At 45.3% G+C, this 22,307-nt stretch overlaps 1 protein-coding gene across 1 annotated transcript in view; it reads left to right on the top strand.

Annotated features, from left to right (window-relative positions):
* MYO5B (myosin VB) overlaps window positions 1-22,307 on the top strand; it is a 91,299-nt gene extending 68,992 nt beyond the window's left edge. The window contains exons 28-40 of the mRNA XM_062600527.1: window positions 1,496-1,746; window positions 2,560-2,658; window positions 7,645-7,722; window positions 9,962-10,160; window positions 11,237-11,330; window positions 12,907-13,050; window positions 14,770-14,921; window positions 15,501-15,590; window positions 17,414-17,564; window positions 17,883-18,168; window positions 19,333-19,507; window positions 20,865-20,945; window positions 22,134-22,307. Of these exons, the coding sequence (XP_062456511.1) occupies window positions 1,496-1,746; window positions 2,560-2,658; window positions 7,645-7,722; window positions 9,962-10,160; window positions 11,237-11,330; window positions 12,907-13,050; window positions 14,770-14,921; window positions 15,501-15,590; window positions 17,414-17,564; window positions 17,883-18,168; window positions 19,333-19,507; window positions 20,865-20,945; window positions 22,134-22,286 (1,953 nt within the window). The 3' untranslated portion in view covers window positions 22,287-22,307. The remainder of the gene's footprint in view (window positions 1-1,495; window positions 1,747-2,559; window positions 2,659-7,644; window positions 7,723-9,961; window positions 10,161-11,236; window positions 11,331-12,906; window positions 13,051-14,769; window positions 14,922-15,500; window positions 15,591-17,413; window positions 17,565-17,882; window positions 18,169-19,332; window positions 19,508-20,864; window positions 20,946-22,133) is intronic.

Genomic DNA, 22,307 nt, shown 5'->3' with positions numbered 1-22,307 from the left:
TGCCTAGAGAGATCTGAATGTCTATCTGGAGATCATCCCATGCCTGAAGCCCATCAAGGAGCACAGTGGGTTGAAGTGGCAGTCAATGTGTGGGGTCATTACTTCTTGTCTAAGAAGGGAATGAGAACATGTTTTCTGCTGGAGATGGTCTTACTTAACATCACTGGATATGGAGGAATTGCAGGATCAAATTCTTTTCTCTCTTCCTCTTTTTTTAATGGCAGATGGTATAAAGTACCTGGAGACGCTCTGTCAATGGTGGTGTTTGTTCTGCTCGGAGCATGCTGTCTGCCCGTATGCCAGATCGGCTGTTCTGTTCACACCTCTGCTGCTATATAGCATGCTATTTATAATTTGTAAGGGTTTTGTAATTATACCCCTGGTTGCCTGTGGAAATGAGGTTTACGCAGCTGTGCCATCAGCACCCCTGCTCAAATTGTACAGTCATTTCGGATCCGGTAGCTTGCTTCAGCCAAAGCTGATCGGGAGGTGGGTCTCCCATGGATAAGTGGGATCAGATGAGAATACCACAGAAAGAGTCAAAAGGCAGAAGGGAGAGAAGCACTCGGATTTGGGGAGGGAGAAGCTTGTACTGTTGCAAACACTGGGAATTCCCGTGGGGGTCGGTCCCTCGGGGAGACCTGGCCTCAAATCGGTCACAAATTAGGTTCTTGCCTTGTTTGTGTCTCAAATTTGTTTTGCTTTGCAATAGTGGGACGCGGTGGCTGCGGTACCTGCCTGCTTTTGGCGTTGCCAGCCTCGGGCCAGGGGCTTGGGGGGAAGGCGGGGAAGGTCCCCCCGGGCCGTTCTGGCTCAGACTTCGTTAATCCTGTCTTCCCCTATCACGCTAAAGCAGATCAGAGCTTCGGCCATCTCAGCAAAAATGGCAATGCTCTTGCATCGCTCTTCAAGAGAAGCAGGTCGGCGTTGTCCCTGTCCTTCAAACGTGGTGGGGCGAGGACATCCTCCGGCTCCAAACGTTGCTCGGGGGGAGAACTGCAACAAGGGTGGCTAGCTAAGCCGGAGGGGGGTCTGGAGAGCTGCAGCTCACCTAACTGGAAACGAGCCCGGGGAAGGGCTGCGTAGGATCGGGGGTTCGGGCTTGTCTGTAATGAGGAGCAAGGAGGGGATAAATGTTGTGGGATTTTTGCAGTGATCCCTTGTTTGGGAAGGAATGAGGATGGAAAAGAAGCAAACGTGTTCAGGCTCTCTAAATGCTTTGCGCTTAAAAATAGCGTCAACAAGTAGGAATTCTCCCCTAGGTCACTTTTGTAGCGTTGTTAAGTGGCGACAGGCTCCTGATTGCAGCCTGATAGGAGCTGAGGTGCGGGAAGACGCAGAAATTGATACCTAACTTGATACCAAAATCCTAATCCTCAGCCTGGCATGAACTGCACAGTCAACTGCGTTCATCGGTAATGGAGTTACGTTAGAGGCATTACCAAAACGGATGGGGCAGTTTATCTAAGCCGGGTAATGGCTTGGTATTTTACAGAGGCAAGAACTGGAATCAGAGAACAAGAAACTGAAAAATGAGCTGAACGAGCTGAGGAAGGCTATTGCGGAGCGGGCGACCCAGAACAATTCTTCCAACGACATCCAGGACAGCTACAGCCTCTTGCTGAACCAGCTGAAGTCGGCCAACGAAGAGCTGGAAGTGCGGAAAGAAGAGGTTCTTATCCTGAGGACGCAGATTATGAAAGCGGCCCAGCAAAAAGAGACAGGCAAAAACATGGTAATTGAGAGGATCTTTCTCCCCCCTTTGCTATTTTATCACTGAAAAACCACTGCCTGCCTGAGCAATAGATAACATTTCTGCTTTAGTAGGCTTTGGGCATCAGGATAGGTCAGGGATTGTAGGAGGCACATCCTCTGGATAAGCAGTGGTCCATGATTCATTTCAGACAGGCCAGGACCATGTATCCCTTGGTAGTCAGTAGTGCTAGAAGGTGTTTGACACCACTGGCAAAGCCTAGACAGTTCACACCAAGGCAAAAATTCTCCATCCCAGGTATGGTTGACAGAGGTACCTCTGAGTATGGTTGTCTGAGATGGTCCAGGTGATATTTTTGGACAACCGCATTTTTCTGCAAGGAAATGTGATGATGAAAAAGAGCCTCTGGACCAGATTGACCCATGTGATACTGGTGTGGGTCAAATGTGGCTCTGCTTGGATGAAGACAAGAAGAGAGCTTGGCCCATCTCATTTGTTTGAGGGCTTTTTTGTTTAGAGAGGCTATTCTGATCAAAGGATGTATTTTCCGAAACTCTCGTCTGGGTTTCTTAATTCACTACCCTACATTTCTTTGAGGTTTTAGCATGTTTAATATTTCAGACCACACACACCACCTTTATCTTCGTCCCACCCTTCCTCCAGCTGTTCACCTCTGCCATTCCTGTCTGCATGCGTATGAACCCCTAGAAACTTGACAGCCTTGTGGGTGCCCCGAGGAGGCTCTGTTGAGTATGACTGGGAGGTGTTTAGTATTAGGAGCTTGGAAAGACGTGGAGAAATGTGCTGGAATTCACGTTGCTGTGTTTTGTGTGTTTTATTTAGGAAGCAAGCATCAACACCCATGCCAGCTGGCCCAACAGCGACAAGCACGTGGACCAGGAGGACGCAATCGAGGCTTACCAAGGAATGTGTGAGACGAACCGGTAAGTGTGGCCCAGGCAGGGGGAGAGGGTGACCAATCCATGAGAGATGATGGGACACCATCTAAAACTAAAAAAGGTATTGGGGACTGTTATCAGCTTTTGGAGTCTGTTCAGGACCTTGGCCTGAGCATGGGCAGTGAAGCTGGGGCCCCATTACTGGTTTTCCAGCATCTAAACTGAGAGCCAAGAGCATCCCTTTGATTACAGCTTTCCCATAGCGAGAGCTGATATTGCAGACACGCGTCCTTCTCTGTAACAACAGCGGGTTTATACTGTGAGCATAAAATCAATCCTTGCAGCCATGCAGGAAAACTTAAAATAAAAAAGTAGTGTCTTGCAAGAGGATAAAATTAAATGGATTAAGCAGCAAGATAATATTTAAAGCAAGTATTTATTTTACTGCAAAGAATTTTAATGCTCGCCTCTGTTTCTCTACCTGTTTATTTGACAAATAGAGTTGTTTGAGGGTTTCTTCCTAAGCAATTTGCATTCAGCAAGATAGTAAAAAGATACAACTGTTGTGGACTACTGACCTCCTAGTAAGAGAGGTTATGTTTACGTTGTAAAGTTTACTTTCTGAACTAGTTGCCGAAGGTTGTTAGAAGCCCCAGCTGGGAAGGCTGGTGACGTAATGGGATTTTTATTAATGCTTGTATGAACATGAGCAAAAGCAAACTGCCTGTGAGGGTCATATGAAAAATTACGCTGTTTCAGCCCCGTCAGTAACAGGGAGGGAGCTCTTGGAGGGGAGATGCCATCTCTGGCTAGCAGGTTAAATATAATAGCGTTATTATATATAATAGCATAAATATAATAGCTATAGTACTGCCAGTGAGGATGGAATGAAATGCAGAAGTCATCAAATACGCTAAAGTGATCTCGTTTTCCAAAAGACTGCAGAGCTCTCTGCCTGCAAACCCCCAAGCGAGCTGCGATTTAAAAGCTCCATGCAATCAGACCTTTGTGTTTTTTGGCCTCTGGAGAAGATTTGGGAGCTCTGCAGCCTCCAAGTGTGATCTCTGATTTCCTCTCCTTGCTCCCCCCAGGAATACCTGGCTCTTGCTTGCCTCCTGTATGGCCCTTGGCTGGAAAAATGGCAGTTTTCTGCCGTGAGTTGTCTGATGGCTTGTTAATTGCCATGGGTTTCCCTGTTATGTGTTTTTAGGGGCATTTGTTTGTCTGTTGAGTCGCTTTACAAGTTGTAGGTTGGAACAGATAGCAATGAAACAGATGGAAGCAAACGCTGGGGGAAGGTGGATTATTGTGTTTGTGGGTATAAATTAACGTTCCCTCCTTGCTCCAGCACAAATTTGCAGTCTGTACATACGTAGCTTCTGTACCTGATCGTGAGAAATAAAACCACTTTCTTTTTCCAATCTTCTTTCAATCAGTAAGTATTTCAAGGGAGAGCTTTTGAAGTGGCATTTGCGAGCAGGAGCCAGTCCGCCTCCCGCGGCGCGGCGAGGAGCGCTCCCGTTTCTCTGCGCCCTGGTCCCTCTCTCGCAGGAGCTTTCAAAGCAAAGGTGAACACTCTTCCAAGTGTGATAAACCCGTGGGATTAACAGAACCACCCTGTTAACAGCCCAAAAGCGTGACGGAAGGAGAGGAATCCGGTCTGAAGGGTTGCTCCTAGGTTGCCCCAGCCGCTTCGGCTGGGGATGGAGCCCGGCTTTATCCCGGTGGGAGACAGCCCTTTAGTCACTTTATACCTGCGTATAATCCGGATCTTTTCAATGCGGCATGAGGGAAACAAGGAGAAAGACTGCCCCTGGAGCAAGTCCCATCCTGCTGCCCAGTCTCGGGGAAAGCCCCTTGATGCCAGGTCAAGGGCGAGCTGGAATTGAAAGCAGCCCCATATAAATACAGTGAGCTCTGATCTTTTTTTTTTTTTTTTTTTTTTTTTTTTTTTTTTTCCCTGCTGACTCTGACTTTTGACTGCAAGGAGATGGAGGGACAAAGCATCAAGTTTAATTTCCAGCTAATTTTCTGCTTCACTAACTGAAAGTAAATCCAAGTGAGCTTTGTTCTCTGTGCTAGTTCTGGGATCTTTCTTTCAAGCTTGTTGTGATTATGGAGTTTTTTCTTAACAAAACATAGAGCTTCCAAAAGACCAAGTGGGGACATCAGAGGAGGCAACCTGATGGCTCAAAGCACATCGGACTTAATGTCCAAAGCTGACTTTTATGATCACTTTGAAGGGACTTCTGCAGACCTGGTGGCTGGTTTCTGCTGGCGCCTCTCGCCCGCAGCCCCGGTGCAAAGGCGATAGCCGGTGCCAACCCTCTGTGCAGGTTCCTTCTGCAGCTGGAAGAAGCCTTCACATGCAAGGGCTCATACCTCCGCTTGCCCATACTTCTGTTCTTATCACTGCTTCCCGCTCTGTGGTGTATCTAATGTGCAATATGCATTAGTTTCCCATTTAATTAAGAAAAAAAAAAGCATATCTGCGTTTTCAGATGAAGTGCCCTTTATTTTTTGTTAAGAGGCGGATTATCTTATGATGCTGAAAGCAACATCTCTGGGATTTGCTATACATGCGTCTCCTTTAAGCTCCTTGCATACAGATGCACGAAGAAGCGGGGGAAATATTTGGGACAGGAATTTCTCTCCCTTTTCCGGATGTGGTTTGCAGAATGCAGGTCAGCAGCTGCTGTCCCAGGAGGACTTTGGGAATCAGGTGCTCATTCAGGCTTATTTGAGAGAAGCAAAAAATAAAAGAAAAAAAGAAAAAAACAACACCCCCACCACATACACACACACTACTGGCCTCCAGAAGGGAATCTCCGTGATTTCCATCTTGAGGAATTTGAGGAATGCAGATTAAACACTTATTTCCCAGAGCACTTTTAGCTCAGGATAAAGGCACCACTTGAGTTGATCTCCTTGTTGACCATAAAAGATATGATTAAAAAGGAAGGAAAACTATTTTTCAAAGGAAAATATGTCTTGTGAAAATGCTGCTCATCTGGTGAGAATTCTCAGTTTAATGGTTTGTAATAAATAGCAAAGACCCTTCCTGGGGGTTTTATTTGCTTTTTCAGCGTCTAAACGTGTTTTGTTAAAATTATCTGAAACAAAACAGGACCCAATTAGCAGATTGATCCAAACCAGTCCAATAAACTCCCCCCCCCCCCCCCCCCCCCGTATGTAGCGGCCTGCAGATCTTTTTGGAACCTGCTGCATATGGGTGAAAATAAGATTTTTCCCCTAAATCTATGAATATGGCTTTAACAGATTAATTCTACCAGTGGGAGAATTATGTTGCCGCGAGGACAGAGCCAGGCCTGAAGCGTGCAGTTTGGGAGCAGCATGCTTGGCGCTTTTGTCTTGTGAAAATTTGCAGGAGAAAGCTCATGCGTTGTGTTTTTCCAGTTAAATGTGCAGAGTTTTCCTTGCAAGGCGATGGCATCTGCTGCACCTGCTTTTGAAACAGGAGATGCATCTTGGTGTTGCTCTTTTTTCTCTGGAAGTTTAATGATGTATTAAGTGATTTACTTTATTATTTCTAAAGGAAAAAAAAAAAGAAAAAACTTTTAAATGCAAGCTGAAACCAAGGAAAATCTTGCAGTAGCGAGTGTTGCTGGTCAGGTTTACCGGCTCACTTCATTTCCTTGTAATGTGTTCCACACCTCATTAAAGAGGATAAATGAGTTCCCTGTCTTTCATAATTAAAAAAAAAGAGTGTTAAAAGGAAATGTCTGCTGCTGAAGTGAGAATTTTTTGGGCATTTTTCTGCCTGGGGGGATGTGAAAGAGATTGGATCTTAAATGGGTCTGAAAGAAATTGAGGCAAAAAGCATCAAAGGGTGGTTTGAATTGAAGGTTGTTTGGAGGAAAGGCTCTCCTATGTTTTACTTGATGATCAAGGAAACCCTCTATTGATGCAGAAGGCAGAGAATTGATTTTTTTAGAATAGTAGAGTTGGTGCAGAAGAAAAGAAGTAGCTAAGCTGTTCCTTGTGTGATCAGAAGAACATCCTGTTGGTGACACCTGCCAGACTGAAGGAGATCTGGGAGAGAGAGGGGTAAGGTACCCACCTGCAGTGGGTTTTTTAAAACAGGACTAGGTGAAACCACAAGAAATGCGCTGGAAGGAGCGTGACAAAATAGATTCCTCCAATATAATGATGCTAGCCAGAGTCTTAATGCAGACGCAGTTGTCCAACAGGTGCAGGTTTTTACAGTGTTGCTTATTTGCCTCGTAGGCTGGGCTGCTCTGAAGGGTTTTACGCTCTGCCTGAACTGCATGAGGTGCCTCTCCCCTAGGAGGGTTCGCCCTGTTAGCCAGGCCTTTCCGTAGGGCCTTAATGTCATTTCTGAGCCGTGATAGTATGGCTCTTTTTGCTTTAGCCTGTCGTAGGGCTTGTCCTCGTTCCTTGTCCCGTCTTCTGTTCTCTCACTTACTACTCTTGTTCCTTGTTTCTCTCCCCTGATTTTTAAGCGTGTGACTTTAATGTAGTTTTGGATTAGCCTGTACATCTTCTAAGTGTTTCCTTGAGATTCTACGAGAAACAATTTTGGCCATATAGAGATGAAAGCTCAGGTTCTGGTCCCCAAGAGTTGGTGGTCTTGGTAAAGACAGAAAGATCTCAAAAATCATGATACACAGCATCTCTTTTAGACCTGCTTTCAGCAAGAGGTTGAAGTAGATGGTCTCCAAAGGTCCCTCCGAACTTGATGTTTGTGTCAGTAGCGGTGAGGAAAGGGCTGCAGAAGTGCCTGGTACAATGATGTCATTGATGTGGAGGGAGAAGACACCTACGCTAGTCAGAGGGGTCCCGCAGGGCACAACCGGGACCTCATGAACTGGCTGTGGTTCTTCTCATCTCATTTAGCATGGTGGAATAGAAAATACAATGCAATGAAAGCGTGCTTTCTTAAAAAAAAAAAAATGCAATGAGGGTTCTGTACTTTTTCCCCCTTCTGTTGCAATTGACCTTTTGTCTTTCTGTGTCCTCTTGTTTTCTCTTTCTGTCCTTTACTTCTAGCAAGACTGAGGACTGGGGTTATCTCAATGAAGATGGAGAGCTCGGCTTGGCTTATCAAGGCTTAAAGCAAGTTGCCAGGTCAAATACTTTTCTTTCCCCCCCCCCCCACTGCTTTCTCTCTCCATTCTCCTTTTTGCCTGCCCTTTTGTGTATTCTTCCTCTTCCTTCGCCAACAAGCTGCTGTCGTCCATGGAAGAGCTCTCCCTAAAGCGTTTTCTCCCATTCATGAATGTCCCTGGAGCTGGCTGCCCGTGCCCGCGCCGTTGCCCGCCTTGCACGCTCCCCAGGGTCACGCGCCACTACATGGCCGAGAAGCGAGAGGGGAGGTGAGCGGTGACCGCGTGGTGCCTTCCTTGCACGGCGCTGGCCACCTGCCACTTTGGGGCCTCCTGAAGGCACTGGTGTTTCTGGGAGGGTCTCACATCTCCAGACCAGAGAAATGGGGATGATTCGTTTATTTTTCAAAGGAAGGTAGGAACCCAAGTTTATAGAAGAAGCTCGTGTTTCTGAGGGTGTCTCATCGTTAATCTGAACTCCCATGAAGAAATAAAATGAGTAGCAAGTACTTAGTGGTTCGTTTCATGGTGGGCTGGTATTTTCCAACTCCGTAAGGACTATAACTCCTGACAGCATGATTATGAGGCCAAATGCATAATGCTCCATGTTTTAGTAGTTAGAAAATATCTGTTCGTATCTTTTGCTGGGAAAAGGAAGAGAGGTTGGGTTATTTGGATCTTTTAAAAGCAAAAAGAAACAAAAAACAAACAAAAAACCCCCAAATTAGATATCGATTAATGCTTTTCATCCAGAGAGCTTCCATAGAAGGCAAGCGTCCTTCGACGTGCTCTATCAAACAAACAAACAAAATGAATTGTGGCTGGCAGGAAACTAGTTCACAGGCATGAATTTACCAGCAGGGCTAGAAGAGTTGTAGCTTTCTTCCCGCTGGCACCGCTCAGCGGTCGAGGCACGTCCTGGGCAAGGTATCAACGCTGGAGTCTTCCTCTCCGTGGCCGTTGCGGTTGCATGCGATGCTGGAGTTTGTCAGCACCCCACCAGTGCGGATGCGTACGGGAGGCAACAACCTTTCGATGAAGGAGTTGGCTGAGAGCTTGCAGTGCTCCCCTCCGTTTGCGGGTGCAAAGTTTGGAGCTCTCATAAGGGTTCCTGATTTCCAGTTACATGGGCTTTGCTGCCCGTCCACCCTCTGCAAACCAGCCTACATAACCTGGGCATCCCCAGGCAGCCGCGGGATACCCATGGAAAAGCAGGGGAATGGCTGGCTTTGGTGACTTCTGAGCACAGCGTATCACAGTGTTAGTACACGCATGTGGCACCGTGCGAGGCAGTTAGTATTTTTTTTTTCCTGCTGCTAAAAACTCCTGGTAAAGTCAGCAGTGACTGTGGAGCTGGCGGCCTGGAGCTGAACAGAAAGTTCCCTCTTGCACAGTTTCCTTCAGGTAGGTGATGAAAGGCAGCGGAGGTACACGTGTCTATGTATATATTTTTAAACAAAGCTAAAGAAATAACAGTCGTACAAATAACTGGAAGGAATAAAAGGCTTTGACTTCTGCCCTTTTAAAAACTCCCAGCAACAGCAGACGAAGCCCATGGCAGTCTGACCCGAAGGAGCAGCTTGCGTTACACACAGTTCAGTTTGCAAGAGCAGGAGCTGCTGCTTAAAGGAGGCCAGAGGCCGGGAACAGCGGCCCTCTGTGCGCTGAGCTTTTGGAAAACCTGCGGGTCATGGGCTGTGCTGTTCTCCTGCGCTGCATCTGCTTCTTGCCAAAGGGAAAAGTAAAGTGACCCAAATCTGAGATACAGCTGCAGAAAGAGGGAACTCTTGGAATTTTTGGATCATTGCGCAAGGTAGAAGATGAGACTTAAGTAAATGATTAATGACCGTTTTTGTTGATTGACCGGTTGGCTGACTTTGCAATCGCAAAGACTTTTGTGCATGCTTGTGGTCACAGCTGCCCTCTGAACTCGCGTTGCTGTGTTCTGCTTTGGGCATGTTGAGCCTGGTTGGAGTCCAGGCTGTCCTGCTGCCTCTCCAAAGCCCTTGCCTTCAGGGGCCGGTCTGGAGCTTGTTCACATCCCATGCATGATTTAATCTTCAGTATCGCAAATAGTAAGGTAGCATTGCAATGACAGCCGTAGCACCCCTGTGTGTGTGTGTGTGTCAGTCACTGGGAGGTCCGTTAGCTCCCGCGGGGGACATAGACAAGGATGACTTGTCTTCGAGGATCTGGACTCAAAGCAGTAGTTACCGCCGTGGTGCCAAAATCACTGATGGTTGGATTGGGCTTTTCCTCAGGTTGCTGGAAGCACAGCTCCAGGACCAGCGAAGAGAGCACGAGGAGGAGGTCGAAACTTTGAAGAACCAAGTAGAGGCAATGAAGGAAGAGATGGAGAAACAGCAGCAGGCCTTCCTGCAGACCCTGCAGCTGTCTCCAGAGGCCCAGGTGGAGTTTGGGCTTCAGCAAGAAATTACGCGCCTCACCAACGAGAATCTGGTAAGCGACTGCACTAAAAACCGCTGTCCTTTGCAGTCTAAGGGTTGAAAACCAGGGTTGACTGAGATGAGACAGGAAACGAAGGGGAGGATAAGGTCCTGGGGGCTTTGCCTGCATTTACTTGCATTAATTGGCAGGAGGGCCCCTCTGGAAAGAGCTGATGGTCATACTCCCCTCCCTTCTCACCTCCTTAACTGTGTTTGTTGTCCAGAGTGAACGTCGATCTCTCCTGAATTGGTGGTGAGGGCCGCTCAACAACTCTTATTCCGTCTAAATAGCGTTGGAATTGTTTAAATAACAGGCAGGAATAAAATTCCCTGATTGATGTGTTATGAGTAATGGCCTGCTGTAGGCTACACAGGTGTACAGCAGCGAGGGTCCTTGCGGTAGTGGTCACCTGGAGTGGTTCCAGGCTGTTGAGGAAGGAGAGCCCGAGGAGTCCCATTTGTCTCTGCCCCTGCTGTGTCGGAAGTACATCTTTCTGCAAAACTAAACAGTCTTTGCTTTATTGCGCTTCTGTGTGATTAATTATCCGCCCCAGTATCGGGACTTGATTTATAGCACCAAGAAATCCTGTAGAGCTGGCGGGAAACAAGGCAGCTTTTACGTAGCCCCATAGAAGGCAGTGGAAGCTTTGCCACTGAAAACCAAATTGAAAGCGTAGTTTGTATATGGTGCTTTTGTTCAGCTTCACTCCATAACGCAGAGGAGTCGTGAGACCTTTACGAAGAGTCAAGAAGGACCTGAGCACCTGAGGGGAAGTCCATTCCTGGTCATGTCAGAGGGAGGGAGGACTTGGTCAAGACATGGCTCCCTACCTCCATATCTGGAGCAGAAGGTTACTGCTGGAGACGGCAGGGTGACCTATTCTTTAAAGTAAAGTCCTGGAGAAATCTGCTTTAAAAGCTGTCACTTCTCTTCCTTTCTGACCATGCTTGGAAGGAGCTTGATGGGTTGTTTGCCGTATTGTTCCTGTGGGAAGTAGGTTGGCCCTACTCAGCTGGCCCGCCTGAGGGGTATTTTTGTTTTATTTTTTCTATTTTGTTTTTACACCTATTATATCTCCTGTTTTTTAGGATCTCAAAGAGTTACTAGAAAAGCTGGAAAAGAATGAAAAGAAGCTAAAGAAACAGCTGAAGATTTACATGAAGAAGGTGCAAGATTTTGAAGGTGACTTTGCTTTTGTTGGAGGTTGCAGGTTGGGGAAGAGCGTTCTGGTTTTACTTCTTTGGCCAGCCTTAGAGAACTGCACGTTTCTGCTCAAGGCTTTTGCTCACACTTCCAGCAATTACTGGTCATTGCTCTAGGGTCGCCGTGCTTGTGATTTTTCTGTCTAATTGTATGTTATTTTCTTGACTCTACCTGGACTTCAAATTTTATGCAACTCGTCTACCCTTCTCCTCTTTCTTGGAGGGCCTTGAATTTTTTTTTTTTTTTTTTTTTTTTGGGGGGGGGGGGGGGGGGCATTTAGGGTCATAACTGCCAGATTGTACAATCTAGGCTCCCCTTGTAAAGTATGGACAAGCAAACTGGGTAGCCACTGGTGGAAATGGGAACTTGCAGTAAGAAATACCAGTTTAAATGAGAGAAGATAGTCCTGCTGAAGCCCTCAAGTGGTGCTTAGGCTGCCTTTGAACATGTTCAACTAAATCCCGGTAACTGCTACTGCCACCTTCACCTTGGATATGTGAATCCAGAAGTGGGATAATAGGGAATAAACATCCTTGAATTCTGCTGAAGTCTTTAATCAGATAGGGACAGATTCAAAATCCAGGCCAGAAGGCCAGAGCCTCCTTTAGCTTGCCAGCGTGATTCCACTGAAGCTTGCAGGAGGATCCAGGGAAGCGAGGGTGGCAGTAGGTGCTCGCGAGAAGACGCTTGTCCTGTGCCAGGATCCAGATGGTATTTCGGATGCCTGTGCACTTTCGTTACATTCAGTGCTGTGACCCCAGCAGAGGTTTAAAGAGGAGTCCAGCAGCTACTAGGAACCTCTGTTCTTGGAATTTGCAGGGGTTAAAGAATACTTGTTGGGTTTTTCTCTTTTTAACAAAAATAACTCTCATGCTTGATAAGAAAACACCTCAAACAAGACATCTGTGCTATATAAAAACAGCTTCTCTTTCTCTGTTGAAACAGTGATTAACCAGAGAATTCAATTCTCATGAGCTAATTTCTGAAAACCAGACATTAAGTGAAATTAAGCTGAATAAGTGGAGGATTTCCACAGCTAGCACAGCTGGTCTTTGTCACTGTAATTTGCATGCATCAGGCTGATGTTTACTGCAGAACTTGCATTCGAGTCACATAGTCCTCTGTTTTATTAAAATTGTATGCAAGCGCAGTGCTCAGAAGTGTGCCATGATGCTTCTCAGTTTGGCTTCAGAGCCAGCCATAAGGTCTGCTGCATAGATATTTTTTCATAGGCTTGCATTTTTTCCTCCATAAAAGTGGTGCACTAAAAAGATTCCCGTAGGGTTCACGCCTTCCAGCTGTAGCCTGGGGTTCCTTAGAAAATAAAAAATTTCTTCATCTTTTGTTCTTTAAGTCTGACTTTTGCATTCTTCATTTTGTTCAGAACCGGAATTATGGCTGTCTTGGAATTCAAGACCTATTTTTCAGATGGTCTTTCCAAAGCTGAGGACATTATTGGACTTCCATAAAACAAATTCCCCTGATGGCTGGTCTAAGGCCAATGGATTAGCTTTCTATCACCTGCTGTAATGTTTCATCTCCTCTCTTTTTGCAGCATCCCAAGCGACAGTACAGATGGAGAGGAGGCGGCACGAGCTCAACCGGCAGGTCGCAGTCCAGAGGAAGGAGAAGGATTTCCAGGGAATGCTGGAATATTACAAAGAGGACGAGCCGCTTCTTGTGCGAAACCTTATCACAGGTTAGCAAGTTGCTCTGCAGCCATGCTTTGCGCTTTGTGCTCTCACTGGAGGGAAGCTAGAAACTCAACTGAGAGAGGTTTTATGAGACATTAGACCTCAAAATAGGCAAACTGTGATTGCTGTGGTTTAAAGCCCTAGCAGGACTCAGCTAAAGCCCTGAACTGGCAAAACGCTTTAAAAACGTGCCTGTGCACTTCACGGAGACCTGCTGTAACCGTGAGGAGCAGAAGGTGCCAGAGATGGTGCAGGGCTGTGGTCTCCTTCCCCCCCAGCCCAACCCAGACGCCGGCCAACTTTGAGCTCGCCAGGTTTGAGAAATTAGGGTCATATAATTCCTTAATTCCTTGCTCTACGGCATTTTGTATAGACAGCCCTCTACCTCTACTGCTGCTCTTACCTCTGCTCTTTCCTGGCAGATTGGACACACGTACCACTTAGGAGTTCGTAAGTCGTAGCCTAGTTGGGTGTTTAAAATTTGTATTTTTCTGAATCTAGATGTTTGGGTATTTACTGAAGATCTAAATTCTGTTCCTGGAGATTTTTTTTTGTTTGTTTTGTTTTGTTTTTGTGCTCTGGAGCCTATTTGGAGCTGTGTCATCCACCTCTAGTGGAAAATCAGGAAATCCTGATTTTAACTAGAAATTAAAACACACTTTAAGCTCATTGGTTCTGTTTGCTTCGTTTGAAATTGCCTTACGTCTGTACAGGTAACCTGTGCTAGGTTTGTCCCACAGTAAAACCTGAGGGATTGCAATTGATGATTTTGTTTTTTTGGTGATTATTGGAGTCTACCTGGTTTGGGAATTTGGATTGCCCACTTCTGAAATCTCAAATGGCTGTTTTACGATTGCGTACTTGCAAGAGCTGAAGTCTTGGAGCAGTCAGGTGCCATGAGGAAGGATGGAAACCAGAAGTAGTTCTTAACCATCTCTCCTTTATTCACTGCCACAGGCAGATAATAAAAGGGGATAGTAAAGGATGAGTCCCGGGGGTCTTGCACAGCAGTTGAACAAAGGCAGTTTGTTTTAGGAGACGTTTGAGGGTAGCTGCAGTACATTATAAACTCCTGAGCTCTCTTGCGCTGAAAGCTTTGACTGGAATTGCTGCCAGTGTCCGCCTCATTCAACCCCGTTAGTTATTGCCAAGCCTCCCTGGCTAAGTGTTAACATTTACTATCTCTCCAGTCCTAGCAGAGCCTGGAGGGATCCAGCTGAGTGGTCCAGGAACGATACTAGCCTGTCGCTGGTGTCCTTGGATCACGTGGGCTCTTCCTTTAGCCTTAGAGGCTGCAAATCCCTGCAGGAGCTGTCCAGATTCAATCTCTTAATAAATCATTTTTTTCCTCAAGTGGTAAAGTTAAGAGTTACTTTGTTCTACAACCTACACGAAGCATTCCTGAGAGCTTAAAGGAGTTTTTCCAAGATTATCTGTGTGCTGCTTGGGTAGGCATTCATAAGGTAAAGATGATGCATCTCCACTGACTACCCAGAGTGACACCAATCTCTGTGCAGGTGGTGCTGCCCTCCTGGACCCCAGTGCTCCATCCTTCTGCCTTAGGTTGGCTTCGGCAGGTCATCCATCTGTCCTGCTGTCGTGCCTCTGGGTCTGAATCTGCACCCTGGAGCTGAAATCCCAGCTTCCCTGGAGCTGGGGTCTTGCCTGGGGGCTTCTCTGGCAGACAACTGGCAAACTTGGGTTGTGTTTTACTAATCTTCTAGATCTGAAGCCCCAGACAGTGTCTGCCACTGTCCCTTGCCTCCCCGCCTACATTCTCTACATGTGCATCAGGCACGCGGACTACATCAACGATGACCAGAAAGTGCACTCCTTGCTCACCTCCACCATCAATGGCATTAAGAAAGTATTGAAGGTGGGTGCAAGTTTCCTCTGACTTGAGGAAAGGGTGAGATGGGTATGACCATGTCACAGTGCTGGATGTTCAGCTCTCAAGGTGATTTTTCAAACCCACTCCCTTGCCTTGCTTCCCTCTTAAGAACAACAAGGGGATGATTTTCCCCCCAGGCCAGTGCAGAGCCGGGAATAAACCCTAGACCTTGTTAATGCCAGCTTCGCTGCCAGATTTGACGCAGGAGATGAAGGCGTCCCGTTTTTGTGTTCAGGTATGGATAGTGTAAATGTATGACAAACTTGAGCCTTGAGAAAAGCACGACTACCATAGCAAGAAGTATCGCTAAGAATGCTTTTACAGCTATACTTTATTCAAAAAGAAAAAAATGCAGGTTATCTGAGCAATGGAGATTGGCATTTACAATCAGTTTGATCAAAAAGTTGTTTGCCGAGAATAAAAAGCGAATATCCTCAGTAACACTGGCCATTCCTGGTGAGCGAGCTCTGTGTGCCAAGTGGGAAATTTGAAACCCTTTTGTCTTTGTGTGCCACTTTTCCCTGCTTTAGGAGAGGTCTCACGTGTTTCCTTTTGCTCCTGCAGAAGCACAACGAGGACTTTCAGATGACGTCGTTTTGGCTGGCTAACACGTGTCGCCTCCTGCACTGCTTAAAGCAATACAGCGGGGACGCGGTAAGAAACTTCAGTAATTTTGCAGTCGACTGGGAATTTTGCTCTGGGCTAGCGTCGTTCTGGGCTCAGCTCTGGCTACGGGCTGCTTTCTGCCTCTTCTCCGTTTTTTGTTTGGATACAACAAGAGGCAGCTCCAACACAACCTCATGAGACATAGCAAGGTGGCAAGACATTTGAGAGCAGAAAGCAGGACCCTCATAGCATAACCCACTATTTTCTGTGACTAATGCTAGCGATGTTTTGAATTTTAAAGCCAGTCATGCAATGTGATTCATCTGAGTCCCTCCCAATAGGCTGCTTTCCAAGGCTGTTCCCTTGATTTCAGTCCTTTTGTTACCCAGAGGAAAAATGTTTCTAAATCCTGCAATTTTGTTCTGAATAATCATGGTGCTGATATTAACACTTGTAACAGAGCCAAAATACATAGCTTCTCATTTTTTCTGGATTTGCATTAGATACATTGAACAGTTGAGCTTCCAGAATAAGGAAGAATTGAGAATTTAAAGCAAAGTTGTCTTGGAATCAAATTAACCATTCAGATCATTCACAAGATAACATTCAGTTTGTAAAAACTGTGCTGTACTTCTGAGTTCTAAATTAAAAAAAATAAATAAATAAGACTTAGTAGTAGTTAAGCTGCTATTTGCCCTCTTCTGTCTGGGTAGCAGCATTGCATTTAAAGAGAATAATTCCCAGAACACCAGCAGGGGGTGGGGGAGGGAAAAAAAAAAAAAAAAAGGAGTTTAAATTTCACATTCTTTGCCATGGTCATGCAGTGCCAGCTGAGCCAGCTATTTACAAACTGGGTTGATAATTTTGCTCAAAAACAGAGGCAGAGAGAATCATTCCCATCTGAGTAGTTTCCAGAACATGGTTTCCCTCAGTTTGAAACCCAGCTGATTTTTAACAAAATAAGTTTAAATGAAAAACCCAAACGGAATGGAATTTTTGCAGTTCCTAGAGCATAGTGCTTTCTTCATTTGTGGGGAAAAGTGAGAAATTCGGAAGGCAGCTCAAAATGTGTCTGTAGTATTTTTGCATTTTGCTAGTAAGCAAGCGAACAAAAAAAAAAGAGTAGCACAACTCTCGTGCTGGCACTAAATTGGGAAGACTACGATGTGAACAAGCAATTAAAGCGCCTGTGCTAATCACAGATTTAAGTGATGTCACGTGTGCCTCTAGAAGGAAAAAGGGCTCGAGTCCTTAACGCAGGAGCTCAGGATTGAGGGCCCCAGCAGCTGTTTGCAGGATCGGGGATCAGCTGCTTTTTCACCTAAAGGCTGGGAAAAAAAAATGCGCTACTAGAGAAGATCTGTAGGCTTCAAATCAGTCGGTTTAAAAAGTTGTCACAAAGCACAAAATTTGGTTAGCACAAAATGTTTCCCTCTTTTATGGGAGGGGAGGGTGTTCAGTTTTCCTTTTCTGAAGCCTTAATCATTGACTGAAGTGTTTGGTGTTGCTGGCAAATAATTCTGAAGCACAGAGATAAACAAATGGATAACCAAGCGTTTCTCAGGGCAATGACAAATTGTTTGCTTTTTCAGATATATATTGCAATTGACAGAGATGTATTTCTCCTTGCTAAAGTTCAAATGAAAAGCCTACAGCTCATGATAGTTTTCTTCAAAAAGCAGCTCTCTTACCATAATTAACAAGAAGTGACTGAATAAATCTGACATAATTTTTTTCTTCTATTATAGATGTCTAAAAATGTACATTGTTAATATATCCGGACGCATTATACTCTAAGCTTATTTTTTAATACAGTGATTTTTCAGGCGATGAATAGTCAAAACCAGCTGTTTTAATCTTCTCCTGTTTAGGGTTTTATGACGCAAAACACGGCTAAGCAGAACGAGCACTGTCTCAAGAACTTCGACCTGACCGAGTACCGCCAGGTACTGAGCGATCTCTCCATCCAGATCTATCAGCAGCTCATTAAGATAGCAGAGGGCATATTGCAGCCCATGATAGGTAAGTGGACAGCGCGTTAGCCTTCTGGGGGGAGGTAATTGGATGCTCTGAATGTTTCTCTGACCTTCCTACAGTGCTAGCAATGCTTCCCCCCGAAGGGAAGGCCTGCAGGGAGCAAGAGGCACGTGTTGCAAAAAGGGAAAAAGTCATTTCATGGATCCATTCCCTTTTCAGACTACCCAACAACCAGCATGCTGTACCACTTTGAGACTGCTCCATGTTTATGATCGCCCATAAAAGTCACCGCAGGAGGAGCAGTTTCTCATCTCTTGTGATTAACAGGTTTTCTCTTCTGATTTTTTTTTCTTCCTGTCTCAGTGTCTGCAATGTTGGAAAATGAGAGCATCCAGGGGCTTTCCGGCGTGAAGCCAATGGGCTACAGGAATCGCTCCTCCAGCTTGGCGGACAGCGACAGCTCGTACAACTTGGACGCAGTCATCCGCCAGATGAACGTGTTCTACAACATCATGTGCGATCAGGGCCTGGACCCAGAGATCATCCAGCAGGTCTTCAAGCAGCTATTCTACATGATCAATGCAGTCACCCTCAACAACCTCCTGCTGCGGAAGGACGTCTGCTCGTGGAGCACTGGCATGCAGCTAAGGTGGGACCGGGGCTAGAGGCAGTGTCATACCCACTCGAGGACAAGTTTTGTTAGTTTTATAAGCTGGGGAAAATAGTAAAATAAAGTGCAACAGTGTAAGTAAGGAGAGGAACTGTTCGGGTTCAGCAAACCTGGGTGAAACAGGGAACTGAAATAGCCTTCAGCAGTCCAAGGAAAAGCAGTGATGATTAAAGCTAACCCTCATTGCACAATGTGCATACAAGGCAATTTTCTGTGCCCTTGGTGGATTAAACACTCGTTATGGAAATTATCTCTAGGATGGGCCTTTTCCCACCTTGCTTCACCCCACCTAAGTGGGAAGCTTGCACAGCTCAAAGGCTCCACCAAGTGATGCATTGACCTGGAAAGGAGGATTATGTCTCCTCACTGCCTCCCTTGTCTTCTATCTTTAAAGTAAAAGGTGTTTTAGTGTCCAAGGTTCTTCGGGTTCCACAGAGATGGACCCCTGTGGCTCATGTGAGTGCCAGGCAACCACTGTCATGGATGTCCATGGGCTGTGCTGCGGTCAGGGGCTGATGCACCCCGTCTCTGTCATAATATAATGCTGCGGTAACAATTGCAATTCCAAAGGAGAGCTAGTGCAAACCTGCCAAAAAGGAGTCATGAATATTTACCGGCTCTGGCTTAAATTTGTCAATTTACTTCTTGCTGTAAAAGATTTAAACCTTCCTTTCTCTTCCCTCTTCCCTTCCCGTGGTGGGTCCTTTGCATGTTGCCCTTGAGCCTGGGAGTGGGCACAGACAAAGGCATTTTTGTGCATGGGTATGTTCTAAGGTACTTGGCATCTTGCAGGATTCCTTTTTTTTTTACACTTCAGAAGCTTGTTAAAAGCTTCATTTTTTTTTTTCTTTTTTTTTTTTAATTTGACCATATCTACATACTGTTGCAAGTCACATCCCTTGTGCTGTTCAGCTATTACCTGGAATCACCTAATTTTAAGTTACACGGAGGATAATTATTGCTTTGAGTTAAGCATGTTAAGTTTTGCTCTGGTTGTCCCATGCCACATGTACTGTCAATATGCATCAAAAAAGCAATGCATACTGGCACTGCAACCTACCCTGAGTCTAGTAAATGGTTTTGGAGAAGCTATGAATTCTTTCTCAGCTCTCAGGACGTGTCTTATCTACATTATTTATCCAGGTTTAATATAAGCCAGCTAGAAGAGTGGCTGCGTGGGAAGAACTTGCAACAGAGTGGAGCGGCGCAGACGTTGGAACCCTTGATTCAGGCAGCGCAGCTCCTGCAGCTCAAAAAGAAGACCTCGGAGGACGCCGAGGCCATCTGTTCCCTGTGTACCTCGCTCACTACGCAGCAGGTGGGGGCCGGAGGGCTTCAGGGGAAGCAGCACAGTTTATCAGTGACTCTTCTGGCACATAAGGGTATTTCACTTGCTTGGGGATTAGTGTTTCGCAGCTGATGCGTTGCTGGCCTCTGTGTTGCTTTCCAGCATTTGCCTTACCAGCAAATGCCTTATTTGTTATTTTCTTGAGCTTTCTGGCTTTCAGATGAAAGCTCCTTTTGGACCTGTCATCACACTTACAAAGTCTCTTGGTTTCATAAGCAGGGCAGCAATTTTCACTACAGGGTACTGGTGATTTAAAGGATTGGGAAAAAGTGGTCTCCCAGTGTCATTTCTTCATTGCACAGACTGAGACTGTTGAGCTTTTTGACCTGGTCATCACTGGCTGCTGCTATTTTACAGTGCAGCTGGTGGCACTTGAGCTTTGTAGTAAATCTGTCAAAGTTGAAGCCCAGCCCTGACAACTTTATGGCATAAGTGAAACCTTTGAGATGTTATTACAGCTCACAAACCTGCTTGTTGTCTTCTGCTAGGATCTCATCTGTCTTACTGGGCATCCCACAGGAAAAGAATTCACGTTTGCGTCAGGACATTGAGAACTGCAATCCTTAATGCACCAATTAATTGCACTAAGTAGATCTGACTCAAACTTTTAGACTTTGTTCCAACAGGAAGAAATTCCCTGTTCTTACTTATTTGATGATGTCAAAATAAGGGAGATGTGGGATCTCCAGTGATTCTCTTGGGTCCTTTCTCCTATGTCTCTCTCTTCCCACCCTGAATCTTCCCGTGGCAGAAGCTGCGTGATGATAGGGGAGACTGAGGACTTGCAATGGGAGTGAGTTAGGATCAGGAGAAGTGTTGTGGAGGCGACATCAGTTGTAGTCATCAATTCTGAATCTTCCTGAGTCCCCTTGGGCCAACCCAAAGGATATCCTTAGATAAATTGGTGGTTCAAGTTTATTCTTGATTTACAAATGTTGTCATAAGAAAGGCATTTTCTGGGTATGTAAAGGCTTAACCTTCACATCAGGCAAAGGAGCACAAGATAATACTTGTGCTGTTTCCAAGGACAGGTTCGCTTAGGGCAAACATGCATATTGTAAGCAATGTTTATAAACGTGCAGAGCATGTCACATCTCACTCACAGATTTTCCTTAACTATTGTATTTCATCAGTTCTGCGCAGATTTCAGGTTGATCCACAGCACCGAATATGGTGCTGTTTTGCTCTCCCACTTCTATTTCTAGGTAGTCTCATGTGAGATTTGTCATGGTGTATCAGGACAAGGTTAAAACGTTAGTGGTGCTCTGTATTCTGGAAAGGTTGGACCTCTCATGATTGTCCTGTAATCCTTTTTTGTTTTCAACAGATTGTGAAAATACTTAATCTCTACACTCCTGTGAACGAGTTTGAAGAACGTGTTACAGTAGCCTTTATACGAAACATACAGGTAAATTAAAGGACTGTAAACTGGAGGAAATAGTATTGATTTAACAGTAATATTCCATGTTGTTGTCAGTAATGACTTAGGCATTTTGTAATAGGTGTGCAGCTGCCTGTTGTCTTGAGTTTAATGTAACCTGTGGTATTCTGGGAATATACCTGCTTGCAAAACGTGGCTGCAGGGTTATCTCGGCTGCAGATTGCAAAGGGCCAAAGGCTGAGATAAGCACCTGAGTTCTCAGCTCAGCCAATGTCATCGCACATATGGTAACAGAGAAGTTTTACTGGCAGAAAGGTGTGCCTGTGTGATTAGACCCTCTCTGTGAGGATTACTCACTTGGACTTCAGCACCTAAATTTGACTTTCAGAGCAAAAAAGCACATTTTGTGCCTGATCTGTATGGCTCAGAAGTAATGTTTCAGGAGCCAGTGAAGCACTGCTGGAACAGAGTTGGTTCAAACAAAAAGTACAAAGCAGAAATTGGCAACTACAGGAAAAATACATAAATGAAAACCATAGGCCTTCTTTTAATGTTCGCTAGGAGGAAGCAGGAAGCAAGTGTTCAGCTCTTCCTAGAATAGGTCTTCACCTCTGAGTGACTGAGTCAAAACTGTGCGCTGGTATCATGCAGTGCTGCGTTTGCTGTGCATTGGTCATGTTGTTTCCAAGTCCTGCCTCGCTTCCTGGTAGCGTAAAAGATGTAACTAGATTCTGCTGAAGCAAAGCTTCAAATAGTCTCTGCAGGAGTTCCTGGATGTATTTGCTTGGAGGAAGGCTGTTGTAAAAGAGAGCAAAATAATCCTCGCTAGTTTTTGAAGTACCTCTGAACCTGCTATCATATGTAATGCAGAAAATTCCTTTGTAAATGTGCTTCACTCTGTCAGACCCAGAATTTGTAGGAGAATAGTGGGATCTGTATAACTTGACCTGTGCATTTTGAAAGTTTACATTTAGTATTTATAGCTATTTCAGGCAGGGCTGTTGCCGCTTATTATCCACTCTGTACTCAAAAATCAAGCTTCCTCTTCAGATGGAAGTGTAATCCATTCCTCTAGTATCTCTTTTATATACCTGTACACTCAAACCTTTGATTAGGCTAAACATTACAAATGCAAAGAAAAGACTAAACATTACAAATGCAAAGAAAAGGCAACAACTGATATTAAATTTGTTTTTCTTCTCCCCCACTTCACAGGCACACTTGCAAGAGCGAAATGACCCTCCACAGCTGCTGTTAGACTTCAAGTATATGTTCCCAGTTTTGTTTCCGTTCAATCCATCTTCAATAACCATGGACTCTATTCATCTCCCTGCTTCTCTCAACTTGGAATTTCTCAATAAAGTCTGAAGAAAATATAATTAAGTTCAT

The sequence above is a fragment of the Rhea pennata genome, chromosome Z (genome assembly GCF_028389875.1).
Source record: "Rhea pennata isolate bPtePen1 chromosome Z, bPtePen1.pri, whole genome shotgun sequence".
NCBI lineage: Eukaryota > Metazoa > Chordata > Aves > Rheiformes > Rheidae > Rhea > Rhea pennata.
The sequence above is the reverse complement of the archived record's forward strand: the minus strand, read 5'-3'. Positions and strand labels throughout refer to the sequence as shown.